Source organism: Calliphora vicina, chromosome 5 (genome assembly GCF_958450345.1).
Source record: "Calliphora vicina chromosome 5, idCalVici1.1, whole genome shotgun sequence".
Taxonomy (NCBI): Eukaryota; Metazoa; Arthropoda; class Insecta; order Diptera; family Calliphoridae; genus Calliphora; species Calliphora vicina.
In genome coordinates, this window is record NC_088784.1 from 22,002,517 (window position 1) to 22,020,389 (window position 17,873).

The 17,873-nt window shown below is 33.2% G+C and overlaps 2 protein-coding genes across 3 annotated transcripts in view; one reads left to right on the plus strand and one right to left on the minus strand.

Moving 5' to 3' along the window:
- Positions 1-17,873, plus strand: part of Fa2h (Fatty acid 2-hydroxylase) — a 41,344-nt gene that overhangs the window by 21,063 nt on the left and 2,408 nt on the right. For both annotated transcript variants that reach the window (XM_065513630.1, XM_065513629.1), the window contains exon 2: positions 11,128-11,557. In XM_065513630.1, coding sequence (XP_065369702.1) covers positions 11,162-11,557 — 396 coding nt within the window. In that variant the 5' untranslated portion in view covers positions 11,128-11,161. The remainder of the gene's footprint in view (positions 1-11,127; positions 11,558-17,873) is intronic.
- On the minus strand, positions 15,869-17,864 carry LOC135961969 (uncharacterized). Its single transcript, XM_065513628.1, has 5 exons — positions 17,738-17,864; positions 17,050-17,587; positions 16,484-16,914; positions 16,265-16,423; positions 15,869-16,204 (listed from the first exon to the last, which is right to left on the minus strand). The coding sequence occupies exons 1-5, from the start codon at positions 17,802-17,804 to the stop codon at positions 16,035-16,037; spliced, it is 1,365 nt and encodes a 454-aa protein (XP_065369700.1). The 5' UTR covers positions 17,805-17,864; the 3' UTR covers positions 15,869-16,034.

Here is a 17,873-nt window from a genome sequence, read left to right on the forward strand (position 1 = left end):
ATTTTAAATTATTTCACTTATCGACATTAAAGTTAGCTGATATGCATCTGAGTGAAGTTAGTGTTAGGAATAGGGGATAATATTTAGGTACCAAAATATGAGAACTGAACTATAGGTACTTTTTTGTTCTTCTAATGGTACTTTTTCGTAATTTCTATAACAATGCACTTAGAAATATGAAATTAAGCATATATGGTCCTAAGTGAGTGAGAATTCTAGGGGAAGACTTTTTGGTACTTTTTCTTTATTCGAATGGTACTTTTTGTAATTTCTTCACCAATAAACCTAGAAACATGAAATAAAGGTTATATGGACCCGATTGAGTGGGAAACTACAAGTGGGTGCTTTTTGGTACTTTTTCTATATTCTAATGGTACTTTTTGAAAAAAAAAATAAAAAAAATGGACTCCATCGAGTGGAACTATATAGTACTATTTCTTTATTCTAATGATAAGTTTATGGTCATAAGTGAGTGAGAATTCAAGGGGGAGAGTTTTGCTACATTTTCTTTTTTCTAATGGTACTTTTAACATAAAATAAAGCTTATATGGACCCGAGTGAGTGGGAAACTACAAGTGGGTGTTTATGGTACTTTTTCTTTATTTTAATGGTACTTTTTGAATTTTCTATAATAATGGACCTGGAAAAATCAAATTAAATAGAAATCAGATGTAATAGGACGATTAAATATTTTGAAAATTATGTACAAACGTTATTTGCTAATCAAATAATTTGGTATGTTAAAATGTTATATGCTACATAAATAACACATTTTTTAATTGTACATTGTACATACATTTTAATATCAAACAAGTAAGAGTGCTATATTCGGCTGTGCCGAATCTTATATACCCTTCACCAAATTAGACTTCAACATAAAAATTTTAAATATTTTTAGGTAAACAAAATTTAATTTTTTTTCCAGTTGTTTTTTGAATTTTTTGGAAAAAAAATTTTTCGATTGTTATTTTAAATTAAAAATTTTTTTTTTTAAATTTTAAAAATTTTTTTTTTTAAATTTTAAATTTTTTTTTTTTTGTTTTTTCAATTTTTTTTCAATCTTTGAAATATCTATCATTAGATATCCATATTGTCTATATTAATGTCTTATTAATCCAGATATAGGTAAAAAAATAGGTCAAAAATTGAGGTTGTCTTGGTTTTTTCCTATATCTCAGCCATTTGTGGACCGATTTTGCTGATTTTAAATAGCAAAATTCTCGAAAGCATGTCTGACAGAATTATTGAAGATTTGGATCCCGAAGATATCTGGGGTCTTCAGAAAACTGATTTCAACAGACAGGCAGACAGACAGACGGACGGACATGGCTTAATCGACTCCGCTATCTATAAGGATCCAGAATATATATACTTTATAGGGTCGGAAATGAAAAATGTAGAAATTACAAACGGAATGACAAACTTATATATACCCTTCTCACGAAGGTGAAGGGTATAAAAATATGCTAACGAAGTAGCGGGTAATATGCTAGTTTACTTATAAATGCTTTAAAGTAAATTTAGTGCAAGTTCATACACGACAAGTCTTGAGTTTGTTGATGAGAGAGGAGAGGAGATTGGAAAGATTGTACTCTCAAAACTTGCTCAAGTAAACTTGACTTGTGTGAACCAGCACTTACATTTAATTTAATTAAATTACTTCCTGCAACAAACGCCCCCTTTCCGATTAAAATTCTTTAACATAAATTCCAAAGAACTCAACTTATTCGAAAGTAATTATTTTTAATTGTATTACAATTCATAATTAATATATGTTTTACTGTCTGTCTGCATTTTGTTTATAAATTATCACTGTGCATGTGCAGACAATTAATAAAATAGTAGAACATTTTTATTATTCAACTAGCTGACCCGGTGCGCTTCGCCACCCCAATTAGAAGAAATAAATAGTACTATCAAGTCTCACTTTGTGAATCTAATTGTAAATGTCTAATTTCATATTTCCATTATTATAGAAAATGCAAAATGTGTTCCTAATTTTAAATTTTTATGTTTATTATTATAAAATATTCAAAAAGTACCATTGCAATAAGGAAATAGTACCATTGATTATCACTTTTAAATTCGCATTCACTAAACCATAACCCGTCAAGCTTGAATTTTAGATTTGTATATCATTTCCTATATTATCAACTAATTTTGTTTCTATAATACTTAAGATTTAATAAATTATCACAAAACCGAAACCGATCGGTTTTTAATTTTTTAAAACCGAAACCGCGGTTTTGAAATTCTTCGATTTTTTGGAAAGTCTAGGTCCATTATTATAGGAAATTCAAAAAAGTACCATTAGAATATATAAAAAGTACCAAAAATCCCCCACTTGTGGTTTCCCACTCACTCGGGTCCATATAAGCTTAAATTCATGGCTTTAGGTTCATTGGTGTAGAAATTACCATTCGAATAAAGAAAAAGTACCAAAAAGTCTCCCCTAGAATTCTAACTCACTTAGGACCATGTATGCTTAATTTCATGTTTTTAAGTCCATTGCTATAGAAAATTAAAAAAAAAGTACCATTAGAATAAACAAAAGGTACCATGAGGTATCCGCTTGAATTTTCAATCACTTAGGACCATATACGCTTAATTTCATATTTCTAGGTCCATTATGTTATAGAAAATTCAAAAAGTACCATTAAAATATAGAAAAAGTACCAAAAAGCACCCACTTGTAGTTGCTCACCCACTCGGGTCCGTATAACCTTTATTTAATGTTTCTAGGTTCATTGGTGAAGAAATTACAAAAAGTACCATTTTAATAAAGAATAAGTACCAAAAATTCTCCCCCTAGACTTCTCACTCACTTAGGACCATATATGTTTAATTTCGTGTTTCTAAGTCCATTGTTATAGAAAATTCAAAAAAGTACCATTATAATATAGAAAAAGTACTAAAAAGTATACACTTGTGGTTTTCCAGTCACTCGGGTTCATATAAGCTTTATTTCATGATTCTAGGTTCATTGGTGAAGAAATTACAAAAAGTACCATTCGAATAAAGAAAAAGTACCAAAAAGTCTCCCCTTAGAATTCTCACTCACTTAGGACCATATATGTTTAATTTCATGTTTCTAAGTCCATTGTTATAGAAAATTCAAAAAAGTACCATTAGAATATAGAAAAAGTACCAAAAAGCAGCCACTTGCGGATTCCCACTCACTCTGGTCCATATAACCTTTATTTTATATTTCAAGGTTCATTGGTGAAGAAATTACAAAAAGTACCATTCGAATAAAGAAAAAGTACCAAAAAGTCTCCCCTAGAATTCTAACTCACTTAGGACCATGTATGCTTAATTTCATGTTTTTAAGTCCATTGCTATAGAAAATTAAAAAAAAGTACCATTAGAATAAACAAAAGGTACCATGAGGTATCCGCTTGAATTTTCAATCACTTAGGACCATATACGCTTAGTTTCATATTTAGGTCCATTATATTATAGAAAATTCAAAAAGTACCATTAGAATATAGAAAAAGTACCAAAAAGCACACACTTGTAGTTTCCCACTCACTCGGTTCCATATAAGCTTTATTTCATGTTTCTAGGTTCATTGGTGAAGAAATTACAAAAAGTACCAATCGAATAAAGAAAAAGTACCAAAAAGTCTCCCCCTAGAATTCTCACTCACTTAGGACCATATATGCTTAAATTCATATTTCTATGTCCATTATTACAGAAAATTCAAAAAGTACCATTCGAATATAGAAAAAGTACCAAAAAGTAGATTCCCACTCACTCCGGTCTTTATTTCATGTTTTTAGGTTCATTGGTGAAGAAATTACAAAAAGTACCATTCGAATAAAGAAAAAGTACCAAAAAGTCTCCCCTAGAATTCTCACTCACTTAGGACCATATATGCTTAATTTCATGTCTCTAATTCCATTGTTATAGAAAATTCAAAAAAGTACCATTAGAATATAGAAAAAGTACCTAAAAACCCACACTTGTGGTTTTCCACTCACTCGGTTTATATATAAGCTTTATTTCATGTTTCTAGGTTCATTGGTGAAGAAATTACAAAAAGTACCATTCCAATAAAGAAAAAGTACCAAAAAGTCTCCCGCTAGAATTCTCACTCACTTAGGACCATATATGTTTAATTTCATGTTTCTAAGTCCATTATTATAGAAATTTAAAAAAAGTACCATTAGATGAACAAAAAAGTACCTATAGTACAGTTCACACATTATGGTACCTAAATATTATCCCCTATTCCTAACACTAACTTCACTCAAATAAATATCAGCTAACTTTAATGTCGATAACTGAAATAATTTAAAATTTTAAAAAAGTACCATTAGGAGAAAAGTACCAATTTCCCTTTTCTTACTTGAACACCCCTCAAGTTTGAAATTTAAAAATATTCCATTTTGCCAAAATTGTTTATGCTATAGGCATGTATCAAAATATTAAAATCTGTGTTAATGTGCCCAAGAATAAATATGTTTTAAAAAAAGTACCAAACTGTTTACCCGGATTTGGCCCAATATACACCTTGGTACTCGAGTTCCAAATAACACGCTGTTAGTTAATTTTTGTATGAATCCAGGAACCAACGTTAAAAAAAATTATCAAAATTGGCTTAATAATTTCAAATATAATGTATTTTCCCGATTTTATCCCCTTTTTGGTACCTTTTTTATCCCCATTGAGGTGGTACAATTTCATTCAAATAAATTTCTGTAACGTGGTGGGAGCTCATAATAAAATATTCGTATGTCTATGTCAAATTATAGAAAAACATATTTTATGAAAAAGTACCAAAAATTAACACAATTTTTATCCCTTAAGGGTTCGAATTTCCAAAAAGTACCAAACTTATATTTTTTATTTTTTGTTAGTTAAAGAATACGATTTAAAATTTGTTTCTATGTTTATTGGTTTAAAAGATACATAGGGTGCAAAAAAAGTACCAAAATACAGTTTTTACCCGTTTTCTCCCCTAAAAGTTTCGAATTTCCAAAAAGTACGAAACACCTGTCAGCTTATTTTTTAAATGGAGTAACATGCTATTTTAAGTTTTTTTGTATCTTTATTAGTTTTGAAGATATAAGGTTACCGAATTTACCCGTTTTTACCCTTTTTTACCCCCTAAACGTTCGAATTTCCAAAAATCCCTTCTTATCGGATCGTTTTGGGGAGGGAGGAACCCACAGTTAAAATTTCGTGATTCTAGCTTCAGCCGTTTGGGCTGTGCGATGATGAATCAGTCAGTCATTCAGTCAGTCAGTCAGTCAGTCAGTCAGTCAGTAACGTTACTCTTTTATATATATAGATAGCATGACTAAATTATTATCGATATCAAAAGTAACTTGTAACACATCGAAAAAACAGAAATTATCGAACAATTCAAAGTAGTTAATAATTATGAAATCGTGTCCTTAATGTGATATTAATTAATAAGTGTAAGAAATATACAGACATATTAATTTAATATTATTAAAGTGATAAATTCTATAATAAATTGAATTGAAACCCCATTTAAAGTGACTTACAAGTTTGTAAGTTAAACTTTGTTTAACAATTAGATTAGCTAAACTACTAATCTATTAAATATGACAGATTTTATTCTAAAATATATACATTTTAAGCTCCTTTAATCTCTATTCTAAACTTATTATTATTACACCCTAACTACTTTATTAAGTAACAATAATTTAAAATTAATTTTCATTACTTTTAAAGTGGAAAAAAATCATAAATTTACCTGCAATATTTTCTTGATTGATTGGTCATGCTTCAACATTGACATATTATGTAGCTAAATACATATATTATTTATGCACACCCTGTTAGCATTACCCTCCCCAACCCATCGTTACCTAAGTACCACCCATTTCCTATGACGATAGACTGGCGGGTAAAAAGAATTGAGCGGCGGTATGATAAAATAGATTGATCCATTATTAAAAAACAATTTATAACAATTTATGAAGACAATACAATAAGTGTGAATGTTATTAATTTATATGGCATTGTTAAAAGGACATTAAGGATATTAGAGCACATTTACACCAGACATATCAAAAACACGGTTATAGCTCATACCCCCTTAAACAGAATAGCCCATAATGATATTGGAGGTACTATTTGTTTACTGTCGTTGCAAATAGAACTGAGAGAGATAGAGAGGAGAGTACGGGTACAGCTGCAAAATAGTGTTTATGGAATTTTCGTTGTAATTTTTGTTTTTGTTTAAATATGTACTACAATAACAATTATTATTGTACTAAAAATTAATTGTTAATTTATAAAAAAAATAAATGTATTACATATTAATCAGCACGTTATATAGAGTGTTTTAATAGGAAAAGTTATTAAAAATATAAAGAGGAATTTCACAATTGTCAAATTGTCTCTTAGTGAAAATTAGTTTAGAATCTGAGAGATTTTCTAAAGGGAAATTAGCGCAGAATCTAAGAGATTTTCTAAACTAAAACAGTCTAAGAATCTGAGAGATTTTCTAGACTTTTTATCCTTTAGAAAATCTTTCAAAGTCTGTGACTATTTTAGTTTAGAAGATCTCTCAGATTCTGAGATAATTTTAGTCTAGAAAATCTCTCAGACTCTCAGAGATTTTCTAAAGGAAAATAGTCTCAGACTCTCAGAGATTTTCTAAAGGAAAATAGTCTCAGACTCTCAGAGATTTTCTAGTCGAAAATTATCTCAGAATCTGAGAGATTTTCTAGACGAAAATTATCTCAGAATCTGAGAGATTTTCTAGACGAAAATTATCTCAGAATCTGAGAGATTTTCTAGACGAAAATTATCTCAGAATCTAAGAGATTTTCTAGACGAAAATTATCTCAGAATCAGAGAGATTTTCTAGACGAAAATTATCTCAAAATCTGAGAGATTTTCTAGACGAAAATTATCTCAGAATCTGAGAGATTTTCTAGACGAAAATTATCCCAGAATCTGAGAGATTTTTTAGACGAAAATGTCATAGAATCTGAGAAATTTTCCAGAATCTGAGAGATTTTCTAAACGAAAATAGTCTCATAATCTGAGAAATTTTCCAAACGGAAATCATCTCAGAATCGGAGAGATTTTCTAAACGAAAATAGTCGCAGAATCTGAGAGATTTTAAAACCGATAATTATCTTATAATCTAAGAGATTTTCTAAAACTGTCTCAGAATCAGAATTTGAGAAGTTTACTATAGGAAACAGTCTCAGAATCAGAATCTTAGAAGTTTTCTAAACGAAAATCATCTCAGTACAGAATCTGGTAAGTTTCCTATTCGCAATCTGAGAAGTTATATTAACGAAAACTAGCCTAGAATTCTTAAGGAAAACTATTAAAGTAATATTGAGAAAATACAAATTTAAGACGATTCCTCGCCGTGAAATATTAAAAAAGAAACATATATTCAGAATAGGATACAAATGTTGAGAAAATAATAATTGAAATTGATTCAGAAACACGAAAGAAAAACAATTTTAAAATTTTTTTTATGAAAATCACTCAAAAATTATTTAAAAACCTTGTGATTTTCATGCAAACACTTTAAAATTGTTTTACTTTCGTGTTTCCGAATCAGGTCATAGTTTGATTTAGTTTGGAAAGGGAAAGGGTGTTCACTACCACTCGGAGACCATAAGGTCCATTGTGATTCCCTTCAAGAGTCAGATACAAAGAAATTATGTCCTTCCTAAAAAAGGGGACATCAAGAAAATAAAGAAGATAGAAAGAAAAGAAAGGTATCTTAGAGATAGCAAAAGGAGAAACAAAAAGAAAAATCTAAAACTGCCTAAAGAGAGAAGTGTTTACAGATTTGAATTCACCGAAAAATAACCTTCAAATAGCCAGTATTTCATCAAATTTAAAGCAATTTCCAGCAACACTTGCAAATTCATCTAAAAATCTGTTACCTAGCCATTTAAATCTATGACGCTGTAGTCTCAGGCAGTAGCACATAATGTGCTCTACTGTCTCCAACTCCTCTACATCCCCACACACTCAACAAAAATGCCCGGTTATCACCCCTACTAGAATTCCTTGGACACATGACAATCTGTTCTACTATTCCAGGATTGAGTAGTAGAGCCATGGAATCTTTCAGATATTAATATGTAGTAGTGAAAAATAGGGGAGGTCTTACTCCCCGTTCCCTAAAACCATGGTCCAGATCAAAGCCATATCTGACCAGTTCATCTGCTACCTCATTTCCTTGTATGTTAAACAGTGCCCTGGTACCCAACACAATCTGATTGAGTAGTCAACCAATAACTCTTCAAGAGCTCTCCTGCAGTCCTCACTAAGCTAGAATGTATTAAATGACATTTTAAAGTCTTAAGTGCAGCCTGACTGACTACATAAATTGTCACTACAGACCCCTCAGATCGAGAAGATTTCTGCCTGGAAGACGCTTCATTCGTCAGAGAGTCTATATGGCCGTTAATTATAGCTGTCTACCATATAAACCCCGGCCTCTGTACTAGAGTCCATTTTGGATCCATCAGTGAAAAATGCACCCCTTCGAACTGTTGGTCGGCTCCAATTCATTCATCCCTTCTGGGGATGAGACACCGAAGTTAATCAGAAATTCAAGTAGGAAAAATATCCTGACCGATAAGACCTGCCTCATACAATATCCTAGTGTTACAATGATTTCACTAATGAGGACTCAAATAGCCTACGTAAGTGCCTTCCCTCACACTCTCAACATAGTTCTCAATAGGTAGTAGGTTTGTGATTATGTCCCAGGCGGCCTGTGGGGCACTGCCAATGACACCTGTTATACCTAAACATGCTTGTTGAGTATAATCCTATATCTACACTTCCTCATTGCCTCCCACCACACTGTACAACCATAAGTTATTTCTCTAGGATCACACCATTTACCCATAATCGTTTGTCTGAATAGACCCAACGATTTCATCGTCTCAGAACGCCGAACTTACATCAATCAAAAAAAAAAAAAGCAGACTGGCACGGCTTTAGAGAATTTACCTACTACATCTTCAATGGTCTACCGATTCCCTCTAACGTACACAAAACAGACGGGGTTGTCATAGAATCCAATCGTTGTCGGAATCGGTTTTGAAAACGACAGAAAAAGTACATTGGTCTCGTGAAATCGAAAGTTAATGGTTTTATATTCGATCTAGAATTAAATTCTTTATCGATTAAACAAAAAATTAGATTGAATTTCATAAGTCAAATGTATCTCTTTTGTTGGTTTCCAAACCGATTCCGACAATGATTGGATTCTATGACAACCCCGAGAGTGGAGTTTTCCCAAAACTGTCACCCCAGCAACCACTCGCTTCATTTCCGCTGAAAGAATATAAGTTGTGCGACCGCACTTCCCAGCAGAATCAGCGGGACTCGCAAATGAGCGCGATGACATCCGAAATACCAACCTAGGTCCGAGGACAAGCGAAACAAATTGTTGAATCATTTGAAGAACTACAACCTAAGTTCTGGAGTTGGCAAGTTGTGGTCTACAGTTCGGTCTCTCTCCAACCCGACAAAAACGGATGATAGGGTCGTGATTAAGTTTGCAGATGCCACTATATCCCTAAACGGTGCGAGCGTGCTTTTTGCCAACAATTTATTGAGCAACCCGCAAACTACATGATATTCCAGTCTCGGACACACCACAACTTTACACGCCAACTGATATTGCAGAAGCCATCAACACAGCTAAGTCTTCAAAGGCAATAATAGGACCTGACGGAATATCCATGGTGATGCTAAAACATCTAGGCAATCGGGGAGTCGAGTACCTGACAATACCTTGAAAACGGGTCGAATGATCCCGTTGTTAAAACCTGTTGAAATCGCAAGCGAGGGACAATCGTACAGACAATCCTGTCAACTGTAGACACTCGAAACTGTTCTCCTCCCACAGCTAACGTCAACTCACAGCAGCTCATCACCAGCATGGATTCCACAGCATTATCCATCATAGTCACTCACATCTCACAGGGCTTAAATTAGCAGAGGCCTTGTGAATGGTCTGCCATAGTGCCACTTGACCTGTCGAAGACCGTCAAGCCACATTCTTCCAGGACATTCTGCAATCCACAATACCCAACAACATGAAGAGATGCATAGTGAACTATCTGATTGGAAGGCAGTCGTTCGTGGAGTTTAGGAACAAATGCTCAAAATCTCGCATAGTTAAACAAGGAGTCCCTCAGGGCGGGGTCCTGTTTAACTTATACCTATCTAAACTCTCTGTGCCCCCACAGGGTGTGGAGTTAATCACCTCCACATCCACAATTTCTTCACTGCACGTAACCGGTAGTTATCACCAACGAAGTCATCAGCAACAATCTTCACCACTTCGACGAAGGAGGTGATAAAACTCAACTTTGACAATTCTTGCCAATGAAGTTCCTGCATGTATAGTAGACATTAAGGCTGTTCTTTAATCTCTCCTGAGTATTTATTTTCCATGATAATTTGCTATTAAGGAAATACTCGGCTCCCCCTGATAAAATCGGCACACAACACCGTCTAGTTTCGGCAAATTGAAACTCTCCACCCGGTATTTCCTGCTAAAGAGCACCAATTCTATATTCGATGGGTTTACATCCAACCCGTTAGTTCTTGCCCAAGACGAGATTCACTAATAGTGGAAAGAGTTAGGCCCTAAATGTCGAATCTATTAAAAAATTATTATATCTCACAATTAGTTTATCAAGTTGTACTTATTCAACTCCAATTTTCATTTTTTGAATATTAATTATAGAGATTTATGTTGACATCTATAGGGCCGCGCGCATCCTTTGAGAATCTTAGTTGTAGACAAAAGTTATCTCAGAATCTTACGACAGCAAAATCAAATAACATTTCTTATGGTTCCACCCTTTATTTATAGTTTTTACAACACTTGAGCTTAACAATGATACAACTTTTAAGATAATATTTGAATATAGAACATGAATTAAAACTAAATGTAATAATAAAATCAATTCATCGAACATGTAGGAGTAGTTTCGGTAACAAACAACAAGTTGTTTCATGTGGTTTAATAAAATTTAAATAATTTTTTCTTAAATTTCAAATTTTAGTAACAAAACAATTGTTAAAATAAGTAGGTAGCAAGCGGAAGTTTAATATTTTAATTATTTTTTTTTTTTAAATTTACAGTAAAACCACCCTTATGTCAATGTCAATGTATTAAATGGCGCCAAATTCTGAATTATCCACAATAGATGAAACACCCGTGCAACAAATGGCAGACTCAACAGATACACAACAGTTTATTGTGAAATATCGTAAAAATTATTATGACATATCGGAATTTCTGCACAAACATCCGGGTGGTCTTAATACCCTTAAGGGTCTACAGAATGCGGATATGACGGGACGTTTTATGAAAGCCCCACCCCATTCAGATGCAGCCATGTACTTAATGCAGGAATATAAAATTGTAACAAAGTCCAAAAATAAATTGAATGGCCATGTAAGAACCGAATTAAAGGAAAATATTGAAATAATTGAGGAGTATGAACATGATGACAATAATAACAGTAGCAGTGATAAAAACAGTAGCGGCCTTATTGATGAAAGTATGGAGGTAAGTTTGTTGTATTAAATTTTTTGAAATGTTCACCCCTTTAAGACTATGATCGGTGTGAATGATTCATGACTATGCCTGTTATCAATTACTAAACCTAATGTTAACACTTGTATTAAACGGAGCATTCTAAATAACACAAGCATATATCATTATACGTAAATATTTAATATAATTTGCGGTGTATTTTCTAAATACTACAACTACTAAGTTTTATTATTTTTTGTTCTTTACCTACATTAGCCGTTTGATAGATAAGATAATGAATAAATTGCAATTTTATGGTTGGTTGGCAATTGAAGTAGACTAGAGCAGAAACTATATTTTATAGTTGTCTGGTATACATGTACTTTAACATGTTGTAAAATGATATTCAATATTTTTGTTAACCAACTACAACATGTAGAAGTTGACAATAATGATCATACTTAAATCATGTTTATTGAAGTGATATCGACGACACTACATTTATTTGTTCAGCATATAATTCTACTTAAATTGAAGGAGACACATTCTAATATTATCTTGGAGATATATTGTTGAAATACGAGGGTAGTTTTAATTAATAAACTCAGAATCTGAGTTTCTTTCTAGACAGAAAATCTCTCCGAAACTGAGACATTTTCTAGACAGAAAATCTCTCCGAAACTGAGACATTTTCTAGACAGAAAATCTCTCCGAAACTGAGACATTTTCTAGACAGAAAATCTCTCCGAAACTGAGACATTTTCTAGACAGAAAATCTCTCCGAAACTGAGACATTTTCTAGACAGAAAATCTCTCCGAAACTGAGACATTTTCTAGACAGAAATTCTCTCCGAAACTGAGACATTTTCTAGACAGAAAATCTATCCGAAACTGAGACATTTTCTAGACAGAAAATCTCTCCGAAACTGAGACATTTTCTAGACAGAAAATCTCTCCGAAACTGAGACATTTTCTAGACAGAAAATCTCTCCGAAACTGAGACATTTTCTAGACAGAAAATCTCTCAGCAACTGAGAAATTTTCTAGACAGAAAATCTCTCAGCAACTGAGAAATTTTCTAGACAGAAAATCTCTCAGCAACTGAGAAATTTTCTAGACAGAAAATCTCTCAGCAACTGAGAAATTTTCTAGACAGAAAATCTCTCAGCAACTGAGAAATTTTCTAGACAGAAAATCTCTCAGCAACTGAGAAATTTTCTAGACAGAAAATCTCTCAGCAACTGAGAAATTTTCTAGACAGAAAATCTCTCAGCAACTGAGAAATTTTCTAGACAGAAAATCTCTCAGCAACTGAGAAATTTTCTAGACAGAAAATCTCTCAGCAACTGAGAAATTTTCTAGACAGAAAATCTCTCAGCAACTGAGAAATTTTCTAGACAGAAAATCTCTCAGCAACTGAGAAATTTTCTAGACAGAAAATCTCTCAGCAACTGAGAAATTTTCTAGACAGAAAATCTCTCAGCAACTGAGAAATTTTCTAGACAGAAAATCTCTCAGCAACTGAGAAATTTTCTAGACAGAAAATCTCTCAGCAACTGAGAAATTTTCTAGACAGAAAATCTCTCAGCAACTGAGAAATTTTCTAGACAGAAAATCTCTCAGCAACTGAGAAATTTTCTAGACAGAAAATCTCTCAGCAACTGAGAAATTTTCTAGACAGAAAATCTCTCAGCAACTGAGAAATTTTCTAGACAGAAAATCTCTCAGCAACTGAGAAATTTTCTAGACAGAAAATCTCTCAGCAACTGAGAAATTTTCTAGACAGAAAATCTCTCAGCAACTGAGAAATTTTCTAGACAGAAAATCTCTCAGCAACTGAGAAATTTTCTAGACAGAAAATCTCTCAGCAACTGAGAAATTTTCTAGACAGAAAATCTCTCAGCAACTGAGACATTTTCCAGACAGAAAATCTGTCAGCAACTGAGACATTTTCTAGACAGAAAATCTCTCAGCAACTGAGAAATTTTCTAGACAGAAAATCTCTCAGCAACTGAGACATTTTCTAGACAGAAAATCTCTCCGAAACTGAGACATTTTCTAGACAGAAAATCTCTCCGAAACTGAGACATTTTCTAGACAGAAAATCTCTCCGAAACTGAGACATTTTCTAGACAGATAATCTCTCCGAAACTGAGACATTTTCTAGACAGAAAATCTCTCCGAAACTGAGACATTTTCTAGACAGAAAATCTCTCCGAAACTGAGACATTTTCTAGACAGAAAATCTCTCCGAAACTGAGACATTTTCTAGACAGAAAATCTTTCCGAAACTGAGAAATTTTCTAGACAGAAAATCTCTCCGAAACTGAGACATTTTCTAGACAGAAAATCTCTCCGAAACTGAGACATTTTCTAGACAGAAAATCTCTCCGAAACTGAGACATTTTCTAGACAGAAAATCTCTCCGAAACTGAGACATTTTCTAGACAGAAAATCTATCCGAAACCGACAGAAAATCTCTCAGCAACTGAGGCATTTTCTAGACAGAAAATCTCTCCGAAACTGAGACATTTTCTAGACAGAAAATCTCTCCGAAACTGAGACATTTTCTAGACAGAAAATCTCTCCGAAACTGAGACATTTTCTAGACAGAAAATCTCTCCGAAACTGAGACATTTTCTAGACAGAAAATCTCTCCGAAACTGAGACATTTTCTAGACAGAAAATCTCTCCGAAACTGAGACATTTTCTAGACAGAAAATCTCTCCGAAACTGAGACATTTTCTAGACAGAAAATCTCTCCGAAACTGAGACATTTTCTAGACAGAAAATCTCTCCGAAACTGAGACATTTTCTAGACAGAAAATCTCTCCGAAACTGAGACATTTTCTAGACAGAAAATCTCTCCGAAACTGAGACATTTTCTAGACAGAAAATCTCTCCGAAACTGAGACATTTTCTAGACAGAAAATCTCTCCGAAACTGAGACATTTTCTAGACAGAAAATCTTTCCGAAACTGAGACATTTTCTAGACAGAAAATCTCTCCGAAACTGAGACATTTTCTAGACAGAAAATCTCTCCGAAACTGAGACATTTTCTAGACAGAAAATCTCTCAGCAACTGCGAAATTTTCTAGACAGAAAATCTCTCAGCAACTGAGAAATTTTCTAGACAGAAAATCTCTCAGCAACTGAGAAATTTTCTAGACAGAAAATCTCTCAGCAACTGAGAAATTTTCTAGACAGAAAATCTCTCAGCAACTGAGAAATTTTCTAGACAGAAAATCTCTCAGCAACTGAGAAATTTTCTAGACAGAAAATCTCTCAGCAACTGAGAAATTTTCTAGACAGAAAATCTCTCAGCAACTGAGAAATTTTCTAGACAGAAAATCTCTCAGCAACTGAGAAATTTTCTAGACAGAAAATCTCTCAGCAACTGAGAAATTTTCTAGACAGAAAATCTCTCAGCAACTGAGAAATTTTCTAGACAGAAAATCTCTCAGCAACTGAGAAATTTTCTAGACAGAAAATCTCTCAGCAACTGAGACATTTTCTAGACAGAAAATCTCTCAGCAACTGAGACATTTTCTAGACAGAAAATCTCTCAGCAACTGAGACATTTTCTAGACAGAAAATCTCTCAGCAACTGAGACATTTTCTAGACAGAAAATCTCTCAGCAACTGAGACATTTTCTAGACAGAAAATCTCTCAGCAACTGAGACATTTTCTAGACAGAAAATCTCTCAGCAACTGAGACATTTTCTAGACAGAAAATCTCTCCGAAACTGAGACATTTTCTAGACAGAAAATCTCTCCGAAACTGAGACATTTTCTAGACAGAAAATCTCTCCGCAACTGAGACATTTTCTAGACAGAAAATCTCTCCGAAAATGAGAGATTTTCTAGACAGAAAATCTCTCCGAAACTGAGACATTTTCTAGACAGAAAATCTCTCCGAAACTGAGACATTTTCTAGACAGAAAATCTCTCCGAAACTGAGACATTTTCTAGACAGAAAATCTCTCCGAAACTGAGACATTTTCTAGACAGATAATCTCTCCGAAACTGAGACATTTTCTAGACAGAAAATCTCTCCGAAACTGAGACATTTTCTAGACAGAAAATCTCTCAGCAGCTGAAATATTTTCTAGATGGAAAATATCTCCGAAACTGGGACATTTTCTAGAAGGAAAATATTTGTGAATCAAACCATATTTCCAGATGATAATTAATTTGCAACATTTCAATAAAGTAAAGTATTTTTCTCTTTTTCGCTTTTCAATTTCACATCTCTTCAAGTTATAGATTTTATTGCTTTCATATACATTTTCGTATTACAAGTTTAAAAAAGTCTATCTAAATAAATATAGGACAGAGGTATTTTTTATTTATATTTTCTTTGTATTACGCCAGGGAAATACAAATATATAATATTTACAATAGCATAAGAAACCATTGGGTTTTTTTTGGAATAATTAAAATAATGTTTACCTTCCTTTATCAAGTGCGTCCACTAACAAGTTGTCAAGTTATCCATCATTCTTTAACTAATACTGTATGGGTGTTTCCGCTATATAAACCTTGTGTTTGGAATATAAACGTATGTCTAATTCGATTTGTGTTAATTCCTTTTCGATATCGACTTTACGCTGACGCAGTCGTAGAGTTTCTGTGGTCATGGGCATGTGATTTAGTTCATTGATAAGAGAAGCCATTTCTAAGGATTACAAATTATTTAAAATATTTGAATATAAAATAGAATTTATGTAAAACTAACTTTGCTTAGCTTTATTGAGAGCATTTAAACGTTCTTCTTCAGTTAAAGCATAGTGACCCAAAGGACAATTGGGATCTTTACTCAATTCGCGCACACGTTCTACCTCCTTCTCACGTTTTTCCTTTTCCAAATAGCGTGGCAAACGCACATCTTCACGACCTGTTATTAAAACTTTGTTTTAACAAAATTTCTTTAATAATTCATTAGTTCATTACTTACATCCTAGACTTCTTTTGGTGCTGGTGGAACACATTGTCTGACGACTTCTGGCACTTGATTGCGGTTCAGGTTCACCTCTTAAGTGACCATTAATTTTTAAATTGTGGAAATGTTCCTGTAAATCTTCAGCTTCGCCATTTTCCATTACATTCTCTTGCTCTTGTTCATATTTATGATTGTGTCCATTTAACATTCGGGAATTTTGGGATCTTGATGTGAATTGCTGCATTTGATCATGCTGAGATTTATTGTCCTCATAATGATCGTGATAAACGTAAGGTGCGCGATCTCTTGAATGTATAGACTTTAAATCGGGTTCGTTTTGTTGTAAACTATAATTAGAATGGGAATGATGCAGATTGTTATCCCTGTCATGTAATTGATCGATCGATTTTTGTTTGTGTAGTTGGTGAACTTCAGAAGTGCTGCATCTAAAGAAATTTAAAGATTTGTAGAATTAACTTTATAAATTAGTTTGTTGCAAAAAATGGTGACTTTAATAACAAAATTATGTTAGATTGTCTAAGATTCTGATAGTTTTTCATGAATGAAAAGTTTCAACTTACTTCTTTAAAGCTTCATATAAGAAATCTTCATCGTGTATATCTTCCGTTTGTATTTCCTTATCACAAGATTCAGCTTTGGATAGAAACGATACTGCACTAGCACTACGCGGTATGCGTTCCCCATATTGAGTTTCTCTATGTTGAGTTTGTGGGGCTTGATGATTGCAACAACACGAAGAGCCCATTTGTAAGTTATCTACACTTTGGCGTTGTTGACTATAAGCTCTTCTTAAACCCAAATAATTTGGTTTCCCTCTTACTGCCGCTGCGGCACCACCACCACAACCACCAACTCCTTCATCTGCTCCTGCTGTTATTCTCGATTGTCTGCTACCATTATATTCCGCATTTCTACTTTGAGAAGCTGATCGTCGGGCCGGAGCCGTTTGCTCCTGTGTTCTATGGAATTTTTGTAAATGTTTGTATTGCTTCTTCTCGTGTTCCTGTTTTTGTTGTGTTAATTTGTGGGTAGTATTCTTTTGCAATTCCCGTAAATTTAATTTATTTTCCCGCAAGAAGTCACGTCTATGATTCATTTCTATACAATAAAAATTATTAAATTACTTATTAGTTAATAGTGCAAAAACAAAAATCCAATAATTTTCTAATGCTAATAGTTGGTCTGTTCTTACTACATTGGTTTCCGTTGGCAACCGGCCGTACGAATGACACCTGTATTGGTACTTACTGGGCTGTTCGAATACTCCTCTTAAGGTTTTCAATGACAAGGTTGAGGTTTGTGTTTTGGTGGTCATTCTTTTAGGTTTTGTTGTTAGTCTGTAATGTTGTTGGGTATATAAAATATAAAAAATATATTATTGTAC